The sequence below is a fragment of the Pituophis catenifer genome, unplaced genomic scaffold, assembly GCF_029215685.1.
Source record: "Pituophis catenifer annectens isolate HBS135680 unplaced genomic scaffold, rPitCat1.0.hap2 SCAF_2, whole genome shotgun sequence".
NCBI lineage: Eukaryota > Metazoa > Chordata > Lepidosauria > Squamata > Colubridae > Pituophis > Pituophis catenifer.
The window spans coordinates 16,422,669-16,445,580 of NW_027256882.1; the positions used below are offsets into that span (position 1 = coordinate 16,422,669).

Consider the following 22,912-nt stretch of genomic DNA (forward strand, 5'->3'; position numbering starts at 1 on the left):
TCAGTCCCTTGAACCCTGTCTAAAGTTAAGACTAGGGCCTGTTTGCAATTTTCTTTTCTTTTAAATCTTGGTTTATTTACCTTAAATTGGAGCCAATTTTAAAATTCCTGAAGTATCTGAAGTGCAATTTCATTTCCCATCTGTTCTAGAAATAGAACAGATCAGAAATATCATATTTTGGATGAGAGGTGACTAAAAGGAAAGTGATAGCTTGTATCATTGAGTAAATAGGGAAAAAGTTAAGGGAGGGATTGAAAGTTTTTTTTTTCCTTTGGCATTCTCTGTGTTGTCTTTCCCTAATAATGCAAGACACTGAAATGCTCTATATTTTAAAGTTTCTTGGTTTGTTAAATAAAGAGTGGGCTGTGAGGTCCGCAGGGGAGATGGTGGCAGTGCCACCAATGTGGGGGATGGTTAGACGTGATTTCTTCCCACATCCACCCAGAAGCTAGTTTGAGGGGACCTGGGATTTGAATTGGTCTTTTTTACTAAAAGGTTTGGAAGAAATGAACTTTGCTGAGAATTTTATTCAAGGAAATTAGTGTCAGAAGACTCCAGTTATGATTAATGATGATCTAAGTAAACCATGTGGTATCTAGAAGGAGACAAGTCAAGGTGTTCCTTTGTCCTCTTTGCTGTTTATTTGGGCTCTTGAAGTGTTGACTTGTCACCAGGATGAAGGAGAGCAGAAGGGAGGTTCCGTTAGGTTAGTTGCCTAGCAACAGAACAAAGATCCCGGTCAGTGACAGTTGGCTGCAGCAACTGTCAACTTTGAATCTAACCTGGCAGCAGCCATTTTTTTTTTCTATTCCACATGGAAGATTCAGAAAAATTCAGCCCTGCCCACCATGGAGGAATTGGTTGGTGAAATGGACAGAATTTGCTGAGATGGACAAATGGATTTCTTTTACAGGTAGCCCTCAACTTACGACCTCAATTAAGCCCAAAATGTATGTCGCTGAGTGAGAAATTGGTTAACTCATCTTTGCCCCATATTATGAATTGCCGCATGGTTAAGGGAATCACTACCGTCATTAAATTAATAACATAGTTGTTAAGTGAATCTGGTTTCCCCATTGACTTTGCTTGTCAGAAGGTTGCAAAAGGCAGTCACATGACCCCGGGGCCCTTCAACGGTCATAAATGTGAATCAGTTGTCAAGCATCCGAATGTAAATCAAAATGTATGTTCAAATGCTGCAAAGGTCATAAGTGTGAAAAATGGCCAGAAGTCACTTTTTTCAGTGCCGTTGCAACTTTGAATTGTCATTAAGTGTTCTAAGTGAAGGACTACCTGAATTAAAGGGCAATGTACCTTTATTGGTGACTGAAACACCTTTAGTGTCTTTTTGCATAAAAAGTCCACAAAAATCCTCGTATGACTTATTCTTTTAATGATTGGACAGGATAGACTATAAAAAGAAGAAAGTTACAATGTAACGAGAGAGAGAGAAAGAGAGAGAGAGAGAGAAAGAGAGAGAGAGAGAAAGAGAGAGAAAGAGAAAGAGAGAAAGAGAGAGAGAGAGAGAGAGAGAGAGAGGTTAAAATATAAAAGTAGTTATAATTACCGTGAAGAATATTGGAAGTTACTTCTTTATATTTCTATAGCTTTATTTATATCATTCTGGTTTTATTAAACCAGAATTTTTTTCTTGGTGCGCTTTTAGCTTTTATCTGTTTTTTTCTCTCTGTTTCTTTTTGGTTCTATTCTAATTAATTCACATTAGCTTTTATTAGGAGAGCATCCACCCAATGCTGCAAAGACCTCTACTTCTTTTTTGCCATCCAAGAGATCAACCAGCATTTTCACCTCCTTCCAAATGTCCACCTGGGTTAAATTCTTCATGACAATTATTTGAACCCCAGAAGGACTTGGGATGCTGTGCTGGACCTGCTCTCTGCTGGGGAGGTCAAGGTTCCTATGTTTAGCTGTAGAAGGCAGAAAGAGCTTTTCATTGTCCTTGAAGGGACTGAGACTGACACCTTCTCTCAGATTGCAGCCCTGTTTGCCACCTACAAAATCCTACAGGTATGTGGGATTAACATTAAGTTCTGTGTCCTACATGACACAGGGATCGGTAGAAAGAGGTGCGGTGACTGAGCAGAATGAGCAGATAAGCACTCCCACCGCCCACATTTCTATCTGCAAGAGGAGAAATCATTTGCTTCTTCATAACATCTACCATCTTTATAGTAATTTATAATAATGAGCCATGATGGCACAGTGGATAGAATGCAGTATTATGTTGATGGTGCTGAGATCTTGGGTCCAATAGGACAAAGAATCGCAACTGCAGATAAACTAGCATACAACTAAAATAATGGCATTTTTACAGCCTCCACTGCATTTATACAATTATTTCTGCCATATCAACTAGTCAAAAGAGCTAAGTGTCCATCTTGCAATGAGCTGGAAAAGGATGGAGGACACTATTTTCGAACTGGCCTCTAATTTTTCCAAGCAAAATCATTGGCCCAATTCATGTATGGACAACATCTTGCATCATATTCAAGGTTTGGACTCTTGAAAAATTTTGAGAGCGAAAATTCTTGTTTCACATTTCTGCATTTATTTTGGCCATAAGCTGCTTCTTTGTATTCAAGTCTGGCCTCAGAATGATAATGTAGCACTTGGGGATGAAGATGCAGCCCAGCAGACCAGCACTGGAGGACAAGATGGAGAAGACCTGAACGGCCACCATGTTTTTCCCTTTGGTGCTCAGATAAGTGGGAACAAATGTCACCCAGACACTGCAGAAGACCAGCATGCTGAAGGTGATCAGCTTGGCTTCGTTGAAAGCTCCAGGCAGATTCCTGGCTAGGAAAGCCACTATAAAGCAGATGGCAGCCAGGAAGCCCAGATAACTGAGGGTAGTGTAGAACATGACAACAGACCCTTCATTGCATTGCAGGATGATCACTCCAGGCTGGGAGTGAAAGTCAGAATCAGGGAATGGGGGAAAAGTTCCAAGCCAGATGGAGCAGATGATAAATTGGATAGCAGCAGAAGAAAGGATGATGGAGTTGGTCCAGCTCTTCTTCAACCATCTTTTAACGCGATTTCCTGGTTTTGTGGCCAGGAAAGCAAACACAACTGTGAATGTTTTGGCCAAAAGAGAAGAAATAGCCACTGAGAAGATGATGCTGAAAACCATTTGTCGGAGAAGGCAGGTGGCTTTCCTTGGTTGACCAATGAAGAGAAGAGGAGTCAAGAAGCAAAGCAGAAGGGAGACCAGGAGGGTGTAAGAAAGGTCCCGGTTGTTGGCTTTGACAATGGGAGTTTCTCGGTATTTCATGAATAAGATTAAAACAAGGCCTGTAGTTAGGAACAAGAGTAGGATAAAAGAGATGAGGATGAAGCCCAAATATTCTTTATAAGACAAGAAGGTTGTTACTTTGAGGAGACATTGAACTCGGACCTCATTTGGATATTGATCATCTGAACACTTGGTGCATTTTTCTGTATCTGAGAAAATAAAAAGGCAATACTTCCTTAAATTTCTGTCCTTTACATTTCAAGGAATACCTTCTTGGGAGAACAGCAGCATTTTCCAAGATGTATTTCTTAATATCTCCTCAGAAAGAAGGTAGGAAGAACATCATTTTCTAAAACATATAAAGCTAAGGTCTATGAATTTGGGGAAAATTATGACTTTTTCTTTGCTTTCCTGTGTAATCTGCAAAATGTTCATAGTAAACCAGATTATTACAGGTAAACAATCAATTATAAACAATTATATTATTTTACGGCACACTTTTGGGGTCCTTCTAGATAGTACTTAGTTCTCTGAGTACTGGGCTTAGAGTATGTCTATCTTCTGAAATGTAATTGGCTGGCAGAGAAAGCTAATCCTGCAAATAATCTGGAATGACTATGGGACCAGAGGTAATATTGGTGTAACGAGATGCCTCAGTAATTGTCCACACCACCTCATTATGGATCAGTGATACCTTCCAGTGATCCAAAAAGGGAGGCCCATTTAAAGAGCATTGCAATAATCCTTCCAGGAAATGGACCTAAGACAATTCTCTCAGTTTCAAAGAACTTAAATGTTCCTAGAAAGATAAATGTGGAAGGCAGATCCAAACTAAAAAATATAAGAGGTATTTTGTTTGGCAGTAACAAAACTTGCCCAATATGCCATATTCTCCAATCCCTATCAAGGTCTCTACTATTTTTCATTTTGATAAAAAAAAGTTGTGCAATTTCAAAATATACAAAGAAATCAATTGAAGTTAATTTTGTGTTTTAACTTTCACTTTAGTGAAAATTGTTCTGGATGAATCCACTTCCACAAGGGCTGTCCTTTCCTCCAGTGTCACCCACCTTCCTGAGTGGAGATGGTCCCCTCCGGACAAGGAACACAGTCGTAACAGCAAAATGGCTCTCCTTCTCGCTTCTGCTTGACAAATCCAGGATGACATTTTTCCACACATTTGGACTGAGGAAGAGACTAAATAGAAAAACAAAGAATTCCAAAGAAAATATGATAGCACTATCCATCCTGACATGCTGACATTCTCTTGAAATAAGAGTAAAAGTGACTACTTAGTTTCTAGTACTGTAGTGATGTGAGATAGAGGTGAGGTTATGAGAACGTGTCCCTCAGAAAGTGTAAATCAGGAATCTTTTGCTGCAGCACGTGTGAGCCACATGTGGGAATGTCTAAGGCCCAGCTAGGTATCCAAGAAAAGGTCCTTTCTGCTGAAGAACTACAATTAGGTAACAACAACTGCCATAGAAGAACAAAATCATATTTGTTATTAATTAAATTTGGAGCCCCCATTCCCCCCTTCCAGTGATTTAAGGTAGCTAACAATTAATATCAACAATTGTATTCAAGGGGTTTTTAGATGAAGTGCCGTCTTACAAGCCAAAGCCCAAATCTAAGAAATATTTCCTTTTAAATTGTCCATCATTACTTCAGATATTAGGGAAGGCTTTTCTTTGAGTCAAAATCATGTTTTATTACTTCAGTTTCCTGGGTCAGGGCATTATCTCTCAGCAGTCCAATCATTTTGACACCATGTCGACAAAAAAATTCTTGGACGTCCTTCATAAGAGCAGAAGGCCTATTTCGCTATCTCAGAGGAGTGAGAGATTGTAATGGGTAACACTGGCCAGGTCTGGGTTGCTTAAAAATGTCTTCCCTTGCTGTTTAATGGGACACTGACCCAATCAGTGCAAGATAAATCCTAATTCCAAAGCTTATTTCTTACTGGAACCAAAACCATTCAGTCTAAACGTGAACTCAGGGACTGGTCAACAAATATGCCTTCTTTGAGGACAAGGAAGAAGCAAACCATAATCCCTAGCATTTGAAGGCATCTCTTATCATTTTCATGCAGCTTCTCCATTTCAATACTTATTTATTTATTTATTTATTTATTGGTAATTAAATTTATATTATATTATATAGCTACAGTACATAGGCTTAGCCCAATTAAATGGGCTAAAGGGTCAAAAGCCTTTGTAAAATAGAGAAAAGACATCAATATTTCTCCTACCCTGTTGTGCAACTTTAGCCATGACATATGATCTTGGTTGATAATAATTCTCTGCCTTTCCAAAGTCACCAGTTGGTCTTTAATGAGATTCTTCTTACGAAGAAACACCCAGCTAATGAGCTTCAGATCAGCCTTCACATCACCATTTTGGTCCAAGTACAATTTGTAATTGGAAAAATTGCAGAACTCATTCTTCTTCAGATAGGGATGGAACTAGAATGGGAATATCAAAGAATTTCAAAAGCAACAATTTTGGTAACTGATCAATTTTTTGTCTGTTCTAAATGGAATCTTTTTTTTACAGTCATCTAACTTCCAAATATTCTTAGTAGGATGAACACATTGCTATTTTCAAACAATGGAAGAGAAAACTTCAGCAAAGTTTGTCAATTATGTATTGTCAATATATGTTCTGAAAACAATATAATTGACAAAATTTGTCAATCATAGGAAACTTTCTGAATCAGGTCACAAATAAGTTGCACAAAGATAGTATTTATGAATTCCATGGGAACAACAAGCAATTAGCCTACATTAAGAGAATCTCTCTCCCTCTCTCTCTCTCTCCCTCCCACCCTCCCTCTCTCTCTCTAATCTATTTATCTGTCATCAAATTTATATGCTTTTCATCTTGCGATGCGAGACAATCATGCATATCTGAAAGTATGAATATCTCACCAACTCATTTTACACTTGTTATGGTGGATCCTGTCTGAGTTTCCCTCTCTGCCTATTATTCAGTTGTGGGCTCCTCCTCCCCTTCTATGGTTACACATTTTTAAAATATTGTGAGAATGCTGGTGATATAACTTGATTTTAGCAAAGGATTAATAAACTAATTTGTGATGTGATAATTAGAAACCTACTTAAATGAGGAATTGATGGTATAATGGATGATATAATAATTAAGTGACTAAAACTGACTTTGAAATTATATTGTTTTAAAAAAGATGATGCTTCCAGAGAAATATTTATGATTTTGTGAGAGAAGTACATAAGTAAAATCTAGTAGAAAAATATCTTATTTCAGCAACTACAACAGACTTGAGCACCTCATATAAGAACAAAGCTGTAGATAGGAGCTACAATGTCAACCTTTTATTAGCATTTCATTTGTACTTTTCCCATATAGTTAAATACATATAGTGGTCACTGATCATAATAAATTAGAATTAGTAGTATATTAATTTGATTTGATAATAATTATATAATTATTTTCATGAAAATGACATTCATGATTTTGATGAAAGGGAATTGAAGGGCTACCAATAGCCCTTCAATTGGTAGCTGATTTGATTTGATAATAATCATATAATTAATTTCATGATAATGTCATTCATGATTTTGATGAAAGGAAATTGAAGGGCTACCAACTGATAGCTGATATCAAATTTGGTGTCTAAATGTATAACTTAGAAACAGACATAAAATGATGTTTATCAAAATGAGCTGAAAAATCAATGTCAATAAATAAGTAAGTAAGTGCATAAATAAGCAAGCAAACAAACAAACAAATAATAAATAAATAAATAGAAATGGAGAGCAAGAATGATGAACAATATCAAACTTAATAAAAATATTTACGAAAATTATCTCAGAATAGTAGCTGATTACAAACTAAATATGAATCAGCAGTGTGATGTTAATGGAGAGAAAGCAAATGCCTCCATGAGCATATCAGGAAGTGAATGTTGGGTTTTGGTGGGAGACCACAACTGCTCCTTGCAGGCACTACATTTGGAAAAAAAATATTTCAGAAAAATTGAATTAGCTTTAGGGAACAGTAATGAATCCAAGGAAGACAAAAAGAACCATGTTGGTCTACTAGAGCAAAAAATCAGGAGGAGTCTGGGAACATTTTTTCTGTTACTGTGAGCGGGACCTTCGAGTCCTAATGGATGATCACTTAAACATGAGCCAGCAATGTGTGCCAGCAGCCAAAACAGACAATGCAATCCTTGGCTGTATAAACAGAGGCATAGAATCAAAGTCATGTGAAGTATTAGTACCATTTTATAAATCCTTAGTATAACCACACCTGGAATACTGAATCCAGTTTTGGTCACCATGTTACAAAAAAGATGTGGAGACTTTTGAAAAATTGCAAAGAAGAGCAACTGAGTCCTGGAGACAAAAACATACGAAGAATGATTGCAGGAATTGGGCATGGCTAGTTTAGAGAAAAGAAGGACTAGGGGGTGACACAGTGGCAATATTTGAGGGGCTGCCGTAAAGAAGAGGGGATCAACATATTTTCCAAAGAAGGCAAAGCAAGAAACAATGGATGGAAACTAATCAAGGAAAGGAGCAATCTCAAATTAAGGAGAAACTTCCTAAGAGTGAGGACAATTAACCAGTGGAGCAACTTCAGAAGTTGCGGATGCTTCATCACTGGAGGTTTTTAAGAAAAGAGTGGACAGCCACCTGTCTGAAATGGTATAAGATTTCCTGCTTGACCATGGGGTTGGAGTACAAAATCTCCAAGGCCCCTTCCAGCTCTATTCTGATTGATCAATTGATTGTTTGATTGATTTTCCAACTAATAGAAGCTTTTAGGTGGAGAATAACTGAAAGCTGTTACACAAACACTTAAGATCTATTTAATGTTATTTTAGACAGGGGTATTGGAAAAAATGAATTAGGATACAAGAGACAAGATTCTGACTGAATAAGAGGGAAAAAAAATCTTAAAAGAAGTGAAGTTTTAGTGTTGAGCCAGAGAAGCAGAGAAATTCAGCCAGCTCTTCACTGAATTTCTTAATGCAAGGACTGAGCCCCATGAGTCAGAAAAGATTTAACTGGAATTTCTGCAGGGAGGAGAGGTGGGACTAGATCCGTGATGGTGAACCTATGGCACGGGTGCCACAGGTGGCACGCGGAGCCATATTGGTGGGCACGTGAGTGTTGCCCGCACTGGCCAACTGATTTTCAGGCCTTCCAGTCCCACCGGAAGTCGGGAAACTGGCTGCTTCTGGTCTCCGGGGGATGGGGAAGGCTGCTTTTGCCCTCCCCAGGCTCCTAGAAAACCTCTGGAGCTTGGGGAGGGGGAAAAATGGGCCGACTGGGTCCACCATGCCATCGCGTGCCAAAAGCAGGGGGAAGTGTGGGGGTGTCACATGCGCATGCGCGGGATGGCGGGGGCATTGAATTATGGATGTGGGCACACGCACACGTGACCCCCCCTGCTCCCCTCGCTTTTGGAACGCAACGGCAAAAAGGTTAGCCATCACTGGACTAGATGATCTAAGGGGCTCCTTCATATTTATTAAGGTAAAATTCTGTGATACTAATCACAAACGTGTAAGGATCTATTTAAAATGGACACATCATTTAAATATTAGTAGTGCTTAATATCAATGTATCTGTCATAGTTCCCATTCTTGTGAACATTATTGCCTGAGTGATTAGACTGGCAAAACGTGTTGGAGTCCTGTAACACAATTAGGTTGATATGGTCTCCATCTTTTCTTTTTGAATTCCTTTACCAAAGGAACTAAGTCCTTGTTGGAACCCCATACCTGCCATGGCTGCAGCCTTGGAGTCCCCAAACTCCCTTTGCCCTCCTCCCTTCTCCTCCTGGATCTGGAGGAGTACGCCGCATTCAAGGCATGGTCCAGAGTCTTAATGGCACTGTAAAAATGGTGGAAATTCGTGCCCCACACCATGTTCTTTTCCTTTTGGGTCCCCAGTGGTGATTTCTCAGTGCATCTTTTCCGGCCTTTGACAGAAAAGACATGTTTTAAAAAAGAACAGACATATGACTGATGCCCAGAGGGTGGATGCAGATAGAAACCATGTATAAAGGAATCCTTTACTGGCCGCTTTTTTTTCTCAAAATCAACAGTCCAGATACTACTCACATATTTGAGAGCACTGTGATCTCTCAGTGGACTTAGTCCAATGAGTGTTGTGATCCAGACTTTCCCTTCAATGTGTCCTGGCAAACGCCTAAGTATTAAGTGAAAAGGAAGAATTCTTTCCAAAACGGCACCATATTCCATGTAGTGAATGTAGACATTGACTTGTCTCCACTTAGAGAGGGCATTGCCGTGGAGTGCTGTAAGTCGGGTTGTTGAGAAATATTGTGATATAACAACACAGATTCCATTCTTGACAAGCAAAGGAGTAAAGATCCTCATGAAATTCTCTCCATTTTCTGTGTCTGAAGCAAAGAGACCAACCAGGGTCCATCTGAAATGGAGGAGCACTTGGACAATTCCTGGGTAGAGGATCCCTTTTTTGGGATAAAGCTGGTGATAAAAGGGCAATTGACTCTTATCATGCAGCGAATCTGAAAATATTTCAAAATTGATCTGAAAAAGCAGTGAAGAATTGGTATATTTGGGGTGAGATCAGTTCCAAAATATTAGCTTTAAACAAATCCAACTTGGTTCTCATAAACTTATTAGAATAGTTTATTATTGATTAGTCATTAACCCATATGCAAATAAAGAATCAAAACATAAAATAAAATATAACATTAGGAAGACTGAATATAACCGTGATGGTCCACCTATGGCACGTGTGCCAGAGGGGGCACACAGAGCCCTCTCTGGGGGCACGAACGCCATCACCAGCTGCATGCATGTTCGTTCTGGTTTGGGCACTCGGTGCCGAAAAGGTTCGCCATCGCTGGTTTGTAACAATAGTATAAAACCCATAAATTTAGAAGAATAAGAATAAAGAATGTCAATCATATTTTTGTATCACCCCTACAACTTTTGGCATCAGACCCACAGGTCCATAGGTGAATTAAAATGTTTTGTTCAAATAAAGAGCCATCTGGAATGTATTTTGATAATTTTGACCTAACAGGAAATATGTTGCTTTAATGTATAGATCCAAATAGGTTGTTTGTCTAATATGCGATCCAAGATACTGATCTCTTCCTTATACAACTGACATTTAACTAATATATGTGTTGTTGTTTTTTTCTCTCTCTTTCTTTCTGGAGCTCGCCTAATACGAGCCCAGTGCTCAAATCTTGGTTGAGTAAATATCATCTTAAGATGTTTAGATATTTCTGTATTGAAATATTTGCATATTTGGAAGTACATTTGTAGAAACACATCTATTTCAATGCACCACCCTTATTGAGCATAATTGTGTGTCTTTCTCTGCTTCAATATCTGATGTCTTTGCATCAAACTGTTTAGTTTGTTCTCCTGTTGCACAAAAGACAGGAAGAACACAGCTTCTAATGTAATTTGTCAGTTGTACAATTCAAGAAATCTTTAATTTAAATTTTGTCTGCTCTAAAAGACACAATTTGGGGAGACTGCCAGTTTCCATAGAGTTATATACTGCTTTACAATGTTTTACAGCCCTCTCTAAGCAGTTTACAGAGTCAGCATATTGCCCCCAACATTTTGGGTCCTCATTTTACCCACCTGGGAAGAATGGAAGGTTGAGTCAACCTTATATCTCTGCCTCTGCCTCTGCTTCTGCCTCTGCCTCTGCCTCTGCCTCTGCCTCTGCCTCTGCCTGCCTATCTATCTATCTATCTATCTATCTATCTATCTATCTATCTATCACCAATAATTGGGCACTAGACCTAAGAGAGAATCTTGAGGTACCTCACTGCATTCTTCCTACCATGTAGATTTAGTTTCATAGAGGATAACAGGCTAAGGGCTCTTGGTCAGATAAAACTATTTGTTCTTCAGCAAGAAATTCATGTACCTACTCTCAACTCTCCTCAAGAGGATTCCAGCATATATATTTAGCCACAATATCTATTAGCCCACTCGACTTATATTGGAATTGCTTTTTATTCTGTTTTTAATGAATCAGCCAATAGAGGACACCACTATTAGGGATATTTTTTGAATAGTTCAGCTGACAGAAAATCTTTCACAATGGTTTGATTTCTCTTCAAGCTATTTATGATGAATTTCTATAATGGACATGGTGAAAAGCAGTTCTTCAGTTCCAAAATGAAAATATGCTTGGATCTACCACATATCAACCCATCACCCCATTCAATTTACAAAAATAAAACATAAACTTACAAACCTGAGGGACTTTGTAGGTGTTTCCTAATGTTGACATCTGGATGGAGATGTCATCAGCAGCTGTATCAACAAGAGCCAAAATGTTGTCCTTCCTTCCACAGCTGTAGTTGGGAACATTGGCTTCTCCAGTAGAGAGCATATCCATCAACGCATCTGAACTCAGAAGTGTGTTCAAATAGTTGTCATGGATGTTGTAGCCAAGTGTGAGATTTTGCAGAAGCCTGGAAGTATTGTTGATCACTTGAATATTAAAAATGTAGCGTAGTGCTTTAAAACTATTAAAAGATAAACTGAAGTAAAAAATGTTCATGTTAGCATCAACATCATTAATAACAATTACAAAAATGGTTTTCCAGTTTAATCATTTTTGTCTTCACAAGCCTTCTGAGTTTTAAGCCAACACTGATCCAAAATCAAATACAAATGACAGTCACCCATCACCATTTCATTTTAATGAGTGCTGGGGAGATGAGAGGGAGATTATACATGTAACAATCACAAAGAAAGCAACAGTTCCAAGCTTCATCTGCTGAGTAACTAGGATTCAAAATCTTTCAATTATTAAAGTAGAACCATCATAATACGAAGAGGCTTATTATTTGATTTCAATTTTGATTTCAAAATCAAAATTAGACAGGTCCTACAATACAGGCATGAGTGAAATAAGAAGAAAAGAACGAGAGTGTTAGAACTGCAAATAGAGGGAATGCAACTCCATCACATTGAATGACTTACGAGTCAAAGTGACAACAAGGAGCCGTGTTGAAAGGCAACATTGTTTTATGCAATATTTTTGTTCCAGTGGTGATGATACTAATGAGATGGTCACCTGGCCTGTAATAGCTCCATGGTTTTTCTCCATCCTGGTGCTCGAAATTCAGTGGACACTTCATTCTAAGCTTCCCAGAGACTGGCTGGGACACCAGCAGGATCAACAGCAGAAGCAGAAGATCCATAATTTATGGGTCTGAATCAATCCCCTTCCCGTTTCTGAAAAAAGAACAACAAGAGGAATTAGACGAATTCAAAGCACCTTCACAATATTGAAATCGTAGTAGCTTTCTTGATTCAGACAGAGACAAATCAAGGTTCACCTGGAAGAGAAAGTACATCCAAGAGCACAGCTCCTGTCTGTCCCAAAACATGTGCCATAATGTGCGTGACTGAGGCATTTATCCTTTTCTGAGGCAAGATCCCTTCCATGTTGTTTCAATCTGATGTTTACCTCAGACAAGGTCTCAAAGACCAGAATTTTGAAAATTACAGCAAGAAGCAATTTCTCCTCTGGGAATCCTAAATTCTCCATTTGCAGAGGAGTAGCTGTATAAAAACATTAGTGAAAAATAACAAATCCAACCCCAAGATTCCTGTTCTTTAATGGTTGTGATCCTTCCTGTTAGGTCTTGTTCAGAAAGTGATGCTGGATGAAGTTAGTTCAATACCTAGATAATGACTCCTGCTGTCCTTCAATATTATTTTATTTTATTTTATTTTATTTTATTTTATTTTATTTTATTTTATTTTATTTTATTTTATTTTATTTTATTTTATTATTTTATTTTATTTTATTTTATTTTATTTTATTTTATTTTATTTTATTTTATTATTTTATTTTATTTTATTTTATTTTATTTTATTTTATTTTATTTCAAATTTATATACCGCCCTTCTCCCGAAGGACTCAGGGCAGTGTACAGCCACAAATAAAAACATAAAATACAAACATTAAAAACAATTAAAAGGATATATATCAATTTGGCCCCATTTAAAAAGTGACAAACCAATTAAAAAACATTAAAAAAATTTTTTTTAAGCCAGCCCGGCTTGCTGGAAAAAGAAAGTTTTAAGGGCACGGCGGAAGGCACCGAGGTCTTGGATTCTCCTTATCTCTGGGGGCAGCTGATTCCAGAGGGTAGGTGCCCCCACAGAGAAGGCCCTCCCCCTGGGGGTCACCAGCCTACATTGTTTGGCTGATGGCACCCCGAGGAGCCCCTCTCTGTGGGAGCGCACAGGTCGATGGGAGGTCATTGGTAGCAGCAGGCGGTCTTGAAGATAACTAGGTCCTATGCCATGGAGCGCTTTAAAGGTGGTAACCAAAACCTTGAAGCGCACCTAGAAGACCACTGGGAGCCAGTGCAGCTCACGCAGGAGAGGTGTTATGTGGGAGCGCCATGCAGCTCCCGTTACTACCCGCGTGGCCGCATTCTGGACCAGTTGGAGCCTCTGGGTGCTCTTCAAGGGGAGCCCCATGTAGAGAGCGTTGCAGTAGTCCAGGCAAGAGGTGACGAGGGCATGAGTGACTGTGCACAGGGAATCCCGATCAAGAAAGGACCACAACTGGCGGATCAGGCGAACTTGACAAAAGGTCCCCCTGGCTACAGCCGTCAGATGTTCCTCCAAGGACAGCTGCGTATCCAGGAGGACTCCCAATATAGTAACTTGTCTCCAGAGAATATTGGGGAAGGACATACAGAGCTAGATAGTTTGGTGACATTCTAGATTGGTGACATTTAACTTTAGAGTTGCCTCTCTTCTATTGGCAAGGAAGCAATCAGTACACTGGAGCCTGTCTCATTTAACATTGGTCGGGCCTATTTATGATTTTCTTTTTTATTGTACTTCCATATATGAATCCTAATTGGAACTGATTTCAAAATTGCTTGTGACCGGAGTGAAATTTTATTTCCCATCTTTTTTAGAAATACCCATTTTTGAATGAGAGTTGATTAATAGCAGGAAAATGACTTTTTCAGCTCTGAAGTTTCTTGGATGAGAAGTAAAACGTCTTCAAAGAAAAACCATGAAGTCCAGTTGTCTCTTGAAAAAAAGCACTTTCGGGACATTAATTGCAATGTGATATGTAATGTCAGAAACAAAAGTTTTTGGCCCTTTATTCTCTGTCTTGAAAATTCATCACTCTTTTCCCTGTTTTGAAATGTCGATCTCCCCGCCCCCCCCCACTGTAATCTTTTTCCCACTTAGATCCTTAAGAATTAAAATATTTCTAAAGAATTCAAATAATTTTTATTTCTTTTAATTGAAAAGGAATTTGAAAAATTGAAAAAAGAATTTTAAAACATTGAAAAAAAATTAACCATTAAAAAAATAAAATTAAAAATTTGAAAACATTTTAAGATTTAAAAAAATATAACCTTAACTCTTAGATCTTAACCCTCTACTCCCTGGCTTGAAAGTTTATCATTTTCCTCCCTGCTTTCTTGCCCTTAGTCAGTTCTCATCCAAAATTCTATATTTCTAGAACAAGTGAATTTTATTCTACACTACAATGGACAGTTTGGCAGTCAAAGATAGGTGTGCAATTATAATTTTGAGGTGGTTACTTTAATAGGCATGACTTTCTATTGTCCCCAGAAAGCACGCAAACTGAGCCAGTCTACTGCATTATTGAACATTCCAGGATACCATGGAGCCCTCTTCTTCTTCTTTTTTTAAAAAAGATTTCCTTTCCTCTGTCAACCATCAGAAGACATACATGAACCAAATTTTACATTTTCTCCAAGAAACTAGGAACACTGATAGGCTAGGTAGTGCTAGGGAAGATAGAGCTAGGGCAATCAGTTAGCTGACAAGTGACAAAGGGGATGGTTTGCCAACACTGTCAGGAAGGCATCGTCCATAACAATGTTTGTTTCAGGAGATTCCTCAGCAGAAGTCAGAAATTCCATTCAGCATCTCAGCCCAGAGAAACTGGAACTGGAGACTAAGAGAGAAGAAGCCACATGAAGGATGGAACTTGATCTGTGAGTTAAATGAATGGAGACTGCTCAGAAAGAGAACATCAGGAGAACAAGGAGCACCAACATCATTTAGAGTTGTTGAAGTTGCAACATCACTTCTTTCTCACTTACCATTCTCCTCCCAGTATAATCCAAACCTCAGAGAAATGAAAATATTGATTCCAAAAGAACTATGAAAGCGATGACATTGAGACCTTTGTAACTTATTTTAAAGACATCTGTCAAACTCTTGGGATTCCAATGGCCAGGACATGGCTCATATTTGTCCTATTCAGAATGGTTGCTTAAGCCAAATATTGGCTAACCCTCACGCTGAGGAAAATATGGACTACCAACGGCTAAAAACCATAAATATTAATTATGAATTATTAATTCATTATTAATAATTATGAATAATTATGAATAATTATTAATTATTGTTTGATATTATCTTAGATTTTAATTTCCTTAGTCTTACACTGTTCATAATTTTATCTAGTTTAAAACAACATAAATTGTCAAACAGTTGCAAAGGAAGCAGATAAATACAGTAATAATGAATAAGTAAATATTATAAGCCTTAGAAATCATTTCACAACATTTATTAGATGCTCCTTAGTGTTTAGATCTGGTCTCAGGAGGACAATGAAGCAGTTGGGGAAGAAGATGCAGCCCAGAAGCCCAGCACCAGAGGCCAAGATGGAGAAAACCTGCATGGCCAACAAGGACTTTCCTTTGTTGCTTAACTTTTGATGCTTGACTTTTTATTTGGAGCCATGTTGAAAAGCAACATTTCACGCTGGAGAAAAGGATGTTAGTGAAAAATCACGGATACACTCTTGGAGGTCCTGTTCTCTCGTGGTTATCCTTCCTGTCAGGACTGATCCAGAAAATAGATGAAGATATATCAAGAACCAGGTAACTTTTGCTGTCCTTCAAGATGGTCTCTCCTCCAAAATCTCCTGGGTAAGGTCATCCAGAGCTAAGGAGGTAATCAGTCCCTTGAACTCTATCTAAAGTTAAGACTAGGGCCTGTTTGTTTTCTTTTTCTTTTCTTTTTTTAAAATCTTGGTTTATGTACCTTAAATTGGAGCTAATTTTAAAATTCCTGAAGTATCTGAAGTGAAATTTCATTTCCCATCTGTTCTAGAAATAGAACAGATCAGAAATATCATATTTTGGATGAGAGGTGACTAAAAGACAGGAAAGTGATAGCTTGTATCATTGAGTAAATAGGGAGAAAGTTAAAGAAAGTTAAAGGAGGGATTGAAAGTTATCTTTCCCTTGAGATTCTTCGTGTTGTCTTTCCCTAATCATGTAAGACACTGAAATCCTCTATATTTTGAAGTTTCTTGGTTTGTTAAATAAAGAGTGGCCTGTGAGGTCTGCAGGTGAGATGGTGGCAGTGCCTACAGTGTAGCCCACATCCACCCAGAAGCTAGTTTGAGAGGACCAATTATGATTAATGGTAATCTAAATAATATCTAGAAGGGGGCAAGACAAGGTTTTCTTGTGTCCTCTTTGGTGTTTATTTTGGCTCTTGAACTGTTGACTTGTCATTGCCCAGGATGAAGGAGAGCAGAAGGGAGGTTCCGTTAGGTTAGTTGCCTAGCAACAGAACAAAGATTCCAATCAGTGACAGTTGGCTGCAGCAACTATCAACTTTGAATTTAACCCTGCAGCAGCCATTTTTTTTTCTATTCCACATGGAAGATTAAAAAAAATTCAGCCCTGCCCACCATGGAGGAATTCGTTGGTGAAATGGATAGAACTTGCTGAGTTGGGCAAATTGATTTCTTTTACAGGTAGTCCTCAATTTATTATTTATTTATTTTATTTACACAAATTTATATGCCACCCTTCTCCCTAAGGATTCAGGGCAGCGAACACAGGTTAAAAACATACAATAATAAAAGAAAACGTAATTAAAACCAATTTAAAACAGCGACAATAAATAAGAAAACCAAGGAATCAGAATCAACCCATTTGTAGAAACAGCCAAGTCTTTAGGTCTCGACGGAAGGAGCGGAGATCAGGCGCCATCCGAAGCTCGGTGGGTAACTCATTCCAGAGGGCAGGAGCACCCACAGAGAACACTCTACTCCTGGACGTCACCAACTGACATTGTCTGGTCGACGGTACCCTGAGAAGGGCAGCCCTATGTGAGCGTACAGGATGGTGGGAGGTGGGTAGGAGATGGTCCTGCAAATACCCCGGACCTAAGCCATGTAGGGCTTTAAAGGTAAGTACCAGCACCTTGAAGCGGATCTGGAGGACCACTGGTAGCCAGTGCAGCTCACGTAGGAGAGGTGTTACATGGGAGTAATGGGGAGCTCCTGTAACCACCCACGCGGCTGCAGTCTGGACCAGCTGGAGCCTCCGGGTGCACCTCAAGGGCAGCCCCATGTAGAGGGAGTTGCAGTAATCCAAGCGAGAAGTAACCAGGGCATGAGTGACCATGCGAAGGGCATCTCGGTCTAGGAAAGGGCGCAACTGGTGCACCAGGCGAACCTGGGAGAAAGCCCCCCTGGTCACGGCCATAAGTTGGCCTTCCAGAGACAGCTGGGAATCCAGGAGGACACCTAAGTTGCGGGCCCTTTCAACGGGAGCAAGCACCTCCCACCCCCATCAAAAGTGATGGGACTTCTAGAGCACGAGATGCCAGCATCCACAGCCACTCAGTCTTGGAGGGGTTGAGTCTGAGCCTGTTCCTACCGATCCAGGCCCATACCACCTCCAGGCAGTGGGACATCATGGAAATGGCATCCCTGGGGTGGCCCGGGGTGGAGATATATAACTGAGTATCATCAGCGTATTGATGATACCTCACCCCGAAACCACGAATGATCTCACCCAGCGGCTTCATATAGATGTTAAAGAGTAGAGGGGAGAGAACCAACCCCTGAGGTTAGGGGCCTCGGGGTGGACCTCTGCCCCCCCCGCCCATACAAACTGCGAACACTGTAGAACAGTGCCTCCTACCCCCAATCCCCCAAGTCGTTGCAGTAAGATACCATGGTCGATGGTATCGAAAGCCACTGAGAGGTCAAGTAGGACCAGATGGAGGAACAACCTCCATCCCAGGCTCGCCAGAGATCATTCACTAGAGCGACCAATGCCATTTCCATGTTGTGCCCACACCGGAACCCCGATTGGCACGGGTCTAGGAAATCCATTTCCTCCAGGAACTGTGGGAGCTGTTGCACCACCACGGACTCAAGAACCTTCACTATGAAGTGAAGGTTGGAGACAGGCTGATAGTTATTAAGTGAGTCTGGATCCAGGGCAGGCTTTTTGAGGAGGGGTCGAACCACCGCCTCCTTAAGAGAGGCGGGGACGACGCCCTCCCTCAAAGAAGTGTTGACAATAGCCTGGATCCAGTCTCCAGTCACCTCCCGGGCAGCCGAAACAAGCCAGGAGGGACACGGATCCAACAAACACGTGGAGGCACCCAGTCTACCCACAATCCTGTCCACTTCATCGATGGAGACAGGGTCAAACTCAACCAAGATACTACTCTCAAGACTTGCCCCAGTCTCCTGGATGGATTCTGCCCAGTCAGAGTCCAATCCGATCCGGATCTGTGCGATTTTATCTTGCAGAAACTGTACAAAATCCTCAGCTCTGCCCTGTAAGGGGTCTTCCCTCGCTCCCTGATTGAGGAGAGAGCGGGACACTCTAAACATGGATGCTGGGCAGTTTTCTGCAGATGCAATGAGAGCGGCAAAGTGATCCCGCTTCGCCACTTCCATCGCCACAAGATCAGACCTAATATAGGTTCTTAACTGTGTTCGATCAGATTCAGATCGGGAGGACCTCCAACACTCCTTTAGGCGTCTTTTTTGACGCTTCATTTCCTGGAGCTCCATGGAGAACCAAGGAGCCACCTGGGATCTGCCTCGGATCAGAGGCCGCAAAAGTGCGATTCGGTCCAAGGTCCTGACAGCCGCCCGTTCCCAGAATGCTACCCGTGCTTCAGTCGAATCACGGGATTGGGAAGCAGGGAATGTCCCAAGCTCCATCAGGAATCTCTCAGGATCCATCAGGCACCTGGGGTGGAACCATTTTACTGGTTCCGCCTCCCAGCGGTGGGGGTTGGTGGGTTGAAAGTCCAATCTAAGGAGGGAATGGTCGGTCCATGACAGAGGGGCAACGGACAGTTCCCCCCTGCCCCGGCTATTTATCCACTGCCCAGAGAGAAAAACCAGGTCAAGTGTGTGTCCACCCTATGAGTTGGGCTCTGAACCACCTGAGTCAGGTCCATGGCCGCCATGGAGGCCATGAACTCCCGAGCCATCTCAGACGTCTCGCCGATCGATGGCAGATTGAAATCTCCCACAACCAGGAGGCTGGGGAGTTCCACTGCCACTTCGGCCAAGACATCGAGCTGTCCGGGCAGGGCAGTGGCCACACAGCTGGGAGCTAGGTATGTGATCAACAAACCCGACTGAACTCCAAGGTCCCACTTCAATAGGAGAAATTCACACCCGCCGATCTGAGGGACAGTGACCTCCCTATGACTAAGACTTTCTCTAATAACCACCACCACCCCACCACCCCTTCCCTGGCATTGCGGCTGGTGCAGTACACGAAAGCCTGGGGGCATAAATCAGAGAGAGGCACTCCCCCCCTCTTGCCCCAGCTATTATGACCTCAATTAAGCCCAAAATATATGTTGCTCAGTGAGAAATTGGGTAAGTGAGCTTTCATTTTCAATTTCAGCTGTCAAGCATCCGAATGTAAATCAAAATGTATGTTCAAATGCTGCGAAGGTTATAAGTGTGAAAAATGGCCATAAGACACTTTTTTCAGTGCCATTGTAACCTTGAATTGTCATTAAGTGTTGTAAGTCAAGGACTACCTGAAAGAAAGGGCAATGTACCTTTATTGATGACTGAAACACCTTTAGTGTCTTTTTGCATAAAAAGTCCACAAAAATCCTTGTACGACTTATTCTTTTAATGATTGGACAGGATAGACTATAAAAAGAAGAGAGTTACAATGTAACGAGAGAGAGAGAGAAAGAGACAGAGAGAGGTTAAAATATAATTGTACTTATAATTACTGTGAAGAATATTGTAAGTTACTTCTTTATATTTCTATAGCTTTATTTATATCATTCTGGTTTTTTTAAACCAGATTTTTTTCTTGGTATGCTTTTAGCTTTTATCTGTTTTTTTCTCTCTGTTTCTTTTTGGTTCTATTCTAATTAATTCACACTAGCTTTTATTAGGAGAGCATCCACCCAATGCTGCAAAGACCTCATCTTGCATCATATTCAAGATTTCGACTCTTCGAAAATTTTGAGAGCAAAAATTCTTATGTTTCACATTTCTGCATTTGTTTTGGCCATAAGCTGCTTCTTTGTATTCAAGTCTGGCCTCAGAATGATAATGTAGCACTTGGGGATGAAGATGCAGCCCAGCAGACCAGCACTGGAGGACAAGATGGAGAAGACCTGAACGGCCACCATGTATTTCCCTTTGGTGCTCAGATAAGTGGGCACAAAAGTCACCCAGACACTGCAGAAGACCAGCATGCTGAAGGTGATCAGCTTGGCTTCGTTGAAAGCTCCAGGCAGATTCCTGGCTAGGAAAGCCAGTGTAAAACAGATGGCAGCCAGGAAGCCCAGATAACTGAGGGTAGTGTAGAACATGACAACAGACCCTTCATTGCATTGCAGGATGATCACTCCAGGCTGGGAGTGAAAGTCAGAGTCAGGGAATGGGGGGAAAGTGCCAAGCCAGATGGAGCAGATGATAATTTGGATAGCAGCAGAAGAAAGGATGATGGAGTTGGCCCAGCTCTTCTTCAACCACCTTTTAACTCGATTTCCTGGTTTTGTGGCCAGGAAAGCAAGCACAACTGTGATTGTTTTGGCCAAAAGAGAAGAAATAGCCACTGAGAAGATGATGCTGAAAACCATTTGTCGGAGAAGGCAGGTGGCTTTCCTTGGTTGACCCATGAAGAGAAAAGGAGTCAAGAAGCAAAGCAGGAGGGAGACCAGGAGGGTGTAAGAGAGGTCCCGGTTGTTGGCTTTGACAATGGGAGTTTCTTGGTATTTCATGAATAAGATTAAAACAAGGCCTGTAGTTAGGAACAAGAGTAGGGCAACAGAGATGAGGAAGAAGCCCAAATATTCTTTATAAGACAAGAAGGTTGTTACTTTGAGGAGACATTGAACTCGGACCTCATTTGGATATTGATCATCTGAACACTTGGTGCATTTTTCTGTATCTGACAAAATAAAAAGACAATACTTCCTTAAATTTCTGTCCTTTACATTTCAAGGAATACCTTCTTGGGAGAACAGCAGCATTTTCCAAGATGTATTTATTAATATCTCCTCAGGAAGAAGGTAGAAAGAACATCATTTTCTAAAACATATAAAGCTAAGGTCTATGAAATTTGGGGAAATCCTATGACCTTTTCTTTGCTTTCCTGTGCAATCTGCAGAATTTTCATAGTAAACCAGATTATTACAGGTAAATAATCAATTATAAACAATCATATTATCTTATGGCACACTTTTGGGGTCCTTTGAGATGGTACTTCTTAGCACTCTGAGTACTGGGCTCAGAGTATGTCTATTTTCTGAAATGTAGTTGGCTGGCAGAGAAAGGTAATCCTGCAAATAATCTGGAATGACTATGGGACTAGAGGTAATATTGGTGTAACAAGATGCATCAATAATTGTCCACACCCCCTCATTATGGATCAGTGATACCTTCCAGTGATCCAAAAGGGGAGGCCCATTTAGAGAGCATTGCAACAATCCTTCCAGGAAAGGGACCTAAGACTCAGTTTCAAAGACCTTAAATGTTCCTAGAAAGATAAATGTGGAAGGCAGATCCAAACTAAAAAATGGAAGAAGTATTTTGTTTGGCAGTAACAAAACTTGCCCAAATGCCATATTCTCCAATCCCTATCAAGGTCTCTACTATTTTTCATTTTGATAGAAATATTGTGCAATTTGAAAATATACAAAGAAATCAGTTGAAGTTCATTTTGTCTTTTAGCTTTCACTTTAGTGAAAATTGTTCTGGATGAATCCACTTCCACAAGGGCTGTCCTTTCCTCCAGTGTCACCCACCTTCCTGAGTGGAGATGGTCCCCTTTGGACAAGGAACACAGTTGTAACAGCAAAATGGCTCTCCTTCTCGCTTCTGCTTGACAAATCCAGGATGACATTTTTCCACACATTTGGACTGAGGAAGAGACTAAATAGAAAAACAAGGAATGCCAAAGAAAATATGATAGCACTATCCATCCTGACATGATGACATGCTCTTGAAATAAGAGTAAAAGTGACTACTTAGTTTCTAGTACTGTAGTGATGTGAGATAGAGGTGAGGTTATGAGAACGTGTCCCTCAGAAAGTGTAAATCAGGAATCTTTTGCTGCAGCACGTATGAGCCACATGTGGGAATGTCTAAGGCCCAGCTAGGTATCCAAGAGAAGGTCCTTTTTGCTGAAGAACTACAATTAGGTAACAACAACTGCTGTAGAAGAACAAAATCACATTTGTTATTAATTAAATTTGGAGCCTCCATTTTCCCTATCCCCCAGTGATTTCAGGTAGCTAACAATCAATATCAACAATTGTATTCAAGGGGTTTTTAGATGACATGCCCTCTTAAAAGCCAATCTAAGT

The 22,912-nt window shown here is 40.4% G+C and overlaps 1 protein-coding gene across 1 annotated transcript; it reads right to left on the reverse strand.

Annotated features, from left to right (window-relative positions):
• Positions 1-19,438: 19,438 nt before the first annotated feature.
• LOC139309903 (vomeronasal type-2 receptor 26-like) lies at positions 19,439-21,577 on the reverse strand. Its single transcript, XM_070934090.1, has 3 exons — positions 21,556-21,577; positions 20,723-21,345; positions 19,439-19,723 (listed from the first exon to the last, which is right to left on the reverse strand). Exons 1-3 carry the CDS (start codon positions 21,575-21,577, stop codon positions 19,439-19,441), a joined length of 930 nt encoding a protein of 309 aa, XP_070790191.1.
• Positions 21,578-22,912: the final 1,335 nt, after the last annotated feature.

Bases quoted from the DNA above. Each gene is read 5' to 3' on its own strand.
- LOC139309903 (XM_070934090.1), bottom strand. From the start codon at position 21,577: ATGCTGCTGTTCTCCCAAGAAG. The intron at 21,346-21,555 runs GTATTCCTTGAA...TCCTAACTACAG, and splicing joins GCTGCTGTTCTCCCAAGAAG to GCCTTGTTTTAATCTTATTC. The intron at 19,724-20,722 runs GTTCAGGTCTTC...CTCCTATTGAAG, and splicing joins AAGGGAAATACATGGTGGCC to TGGGACCTTGGAGTTCAGTC.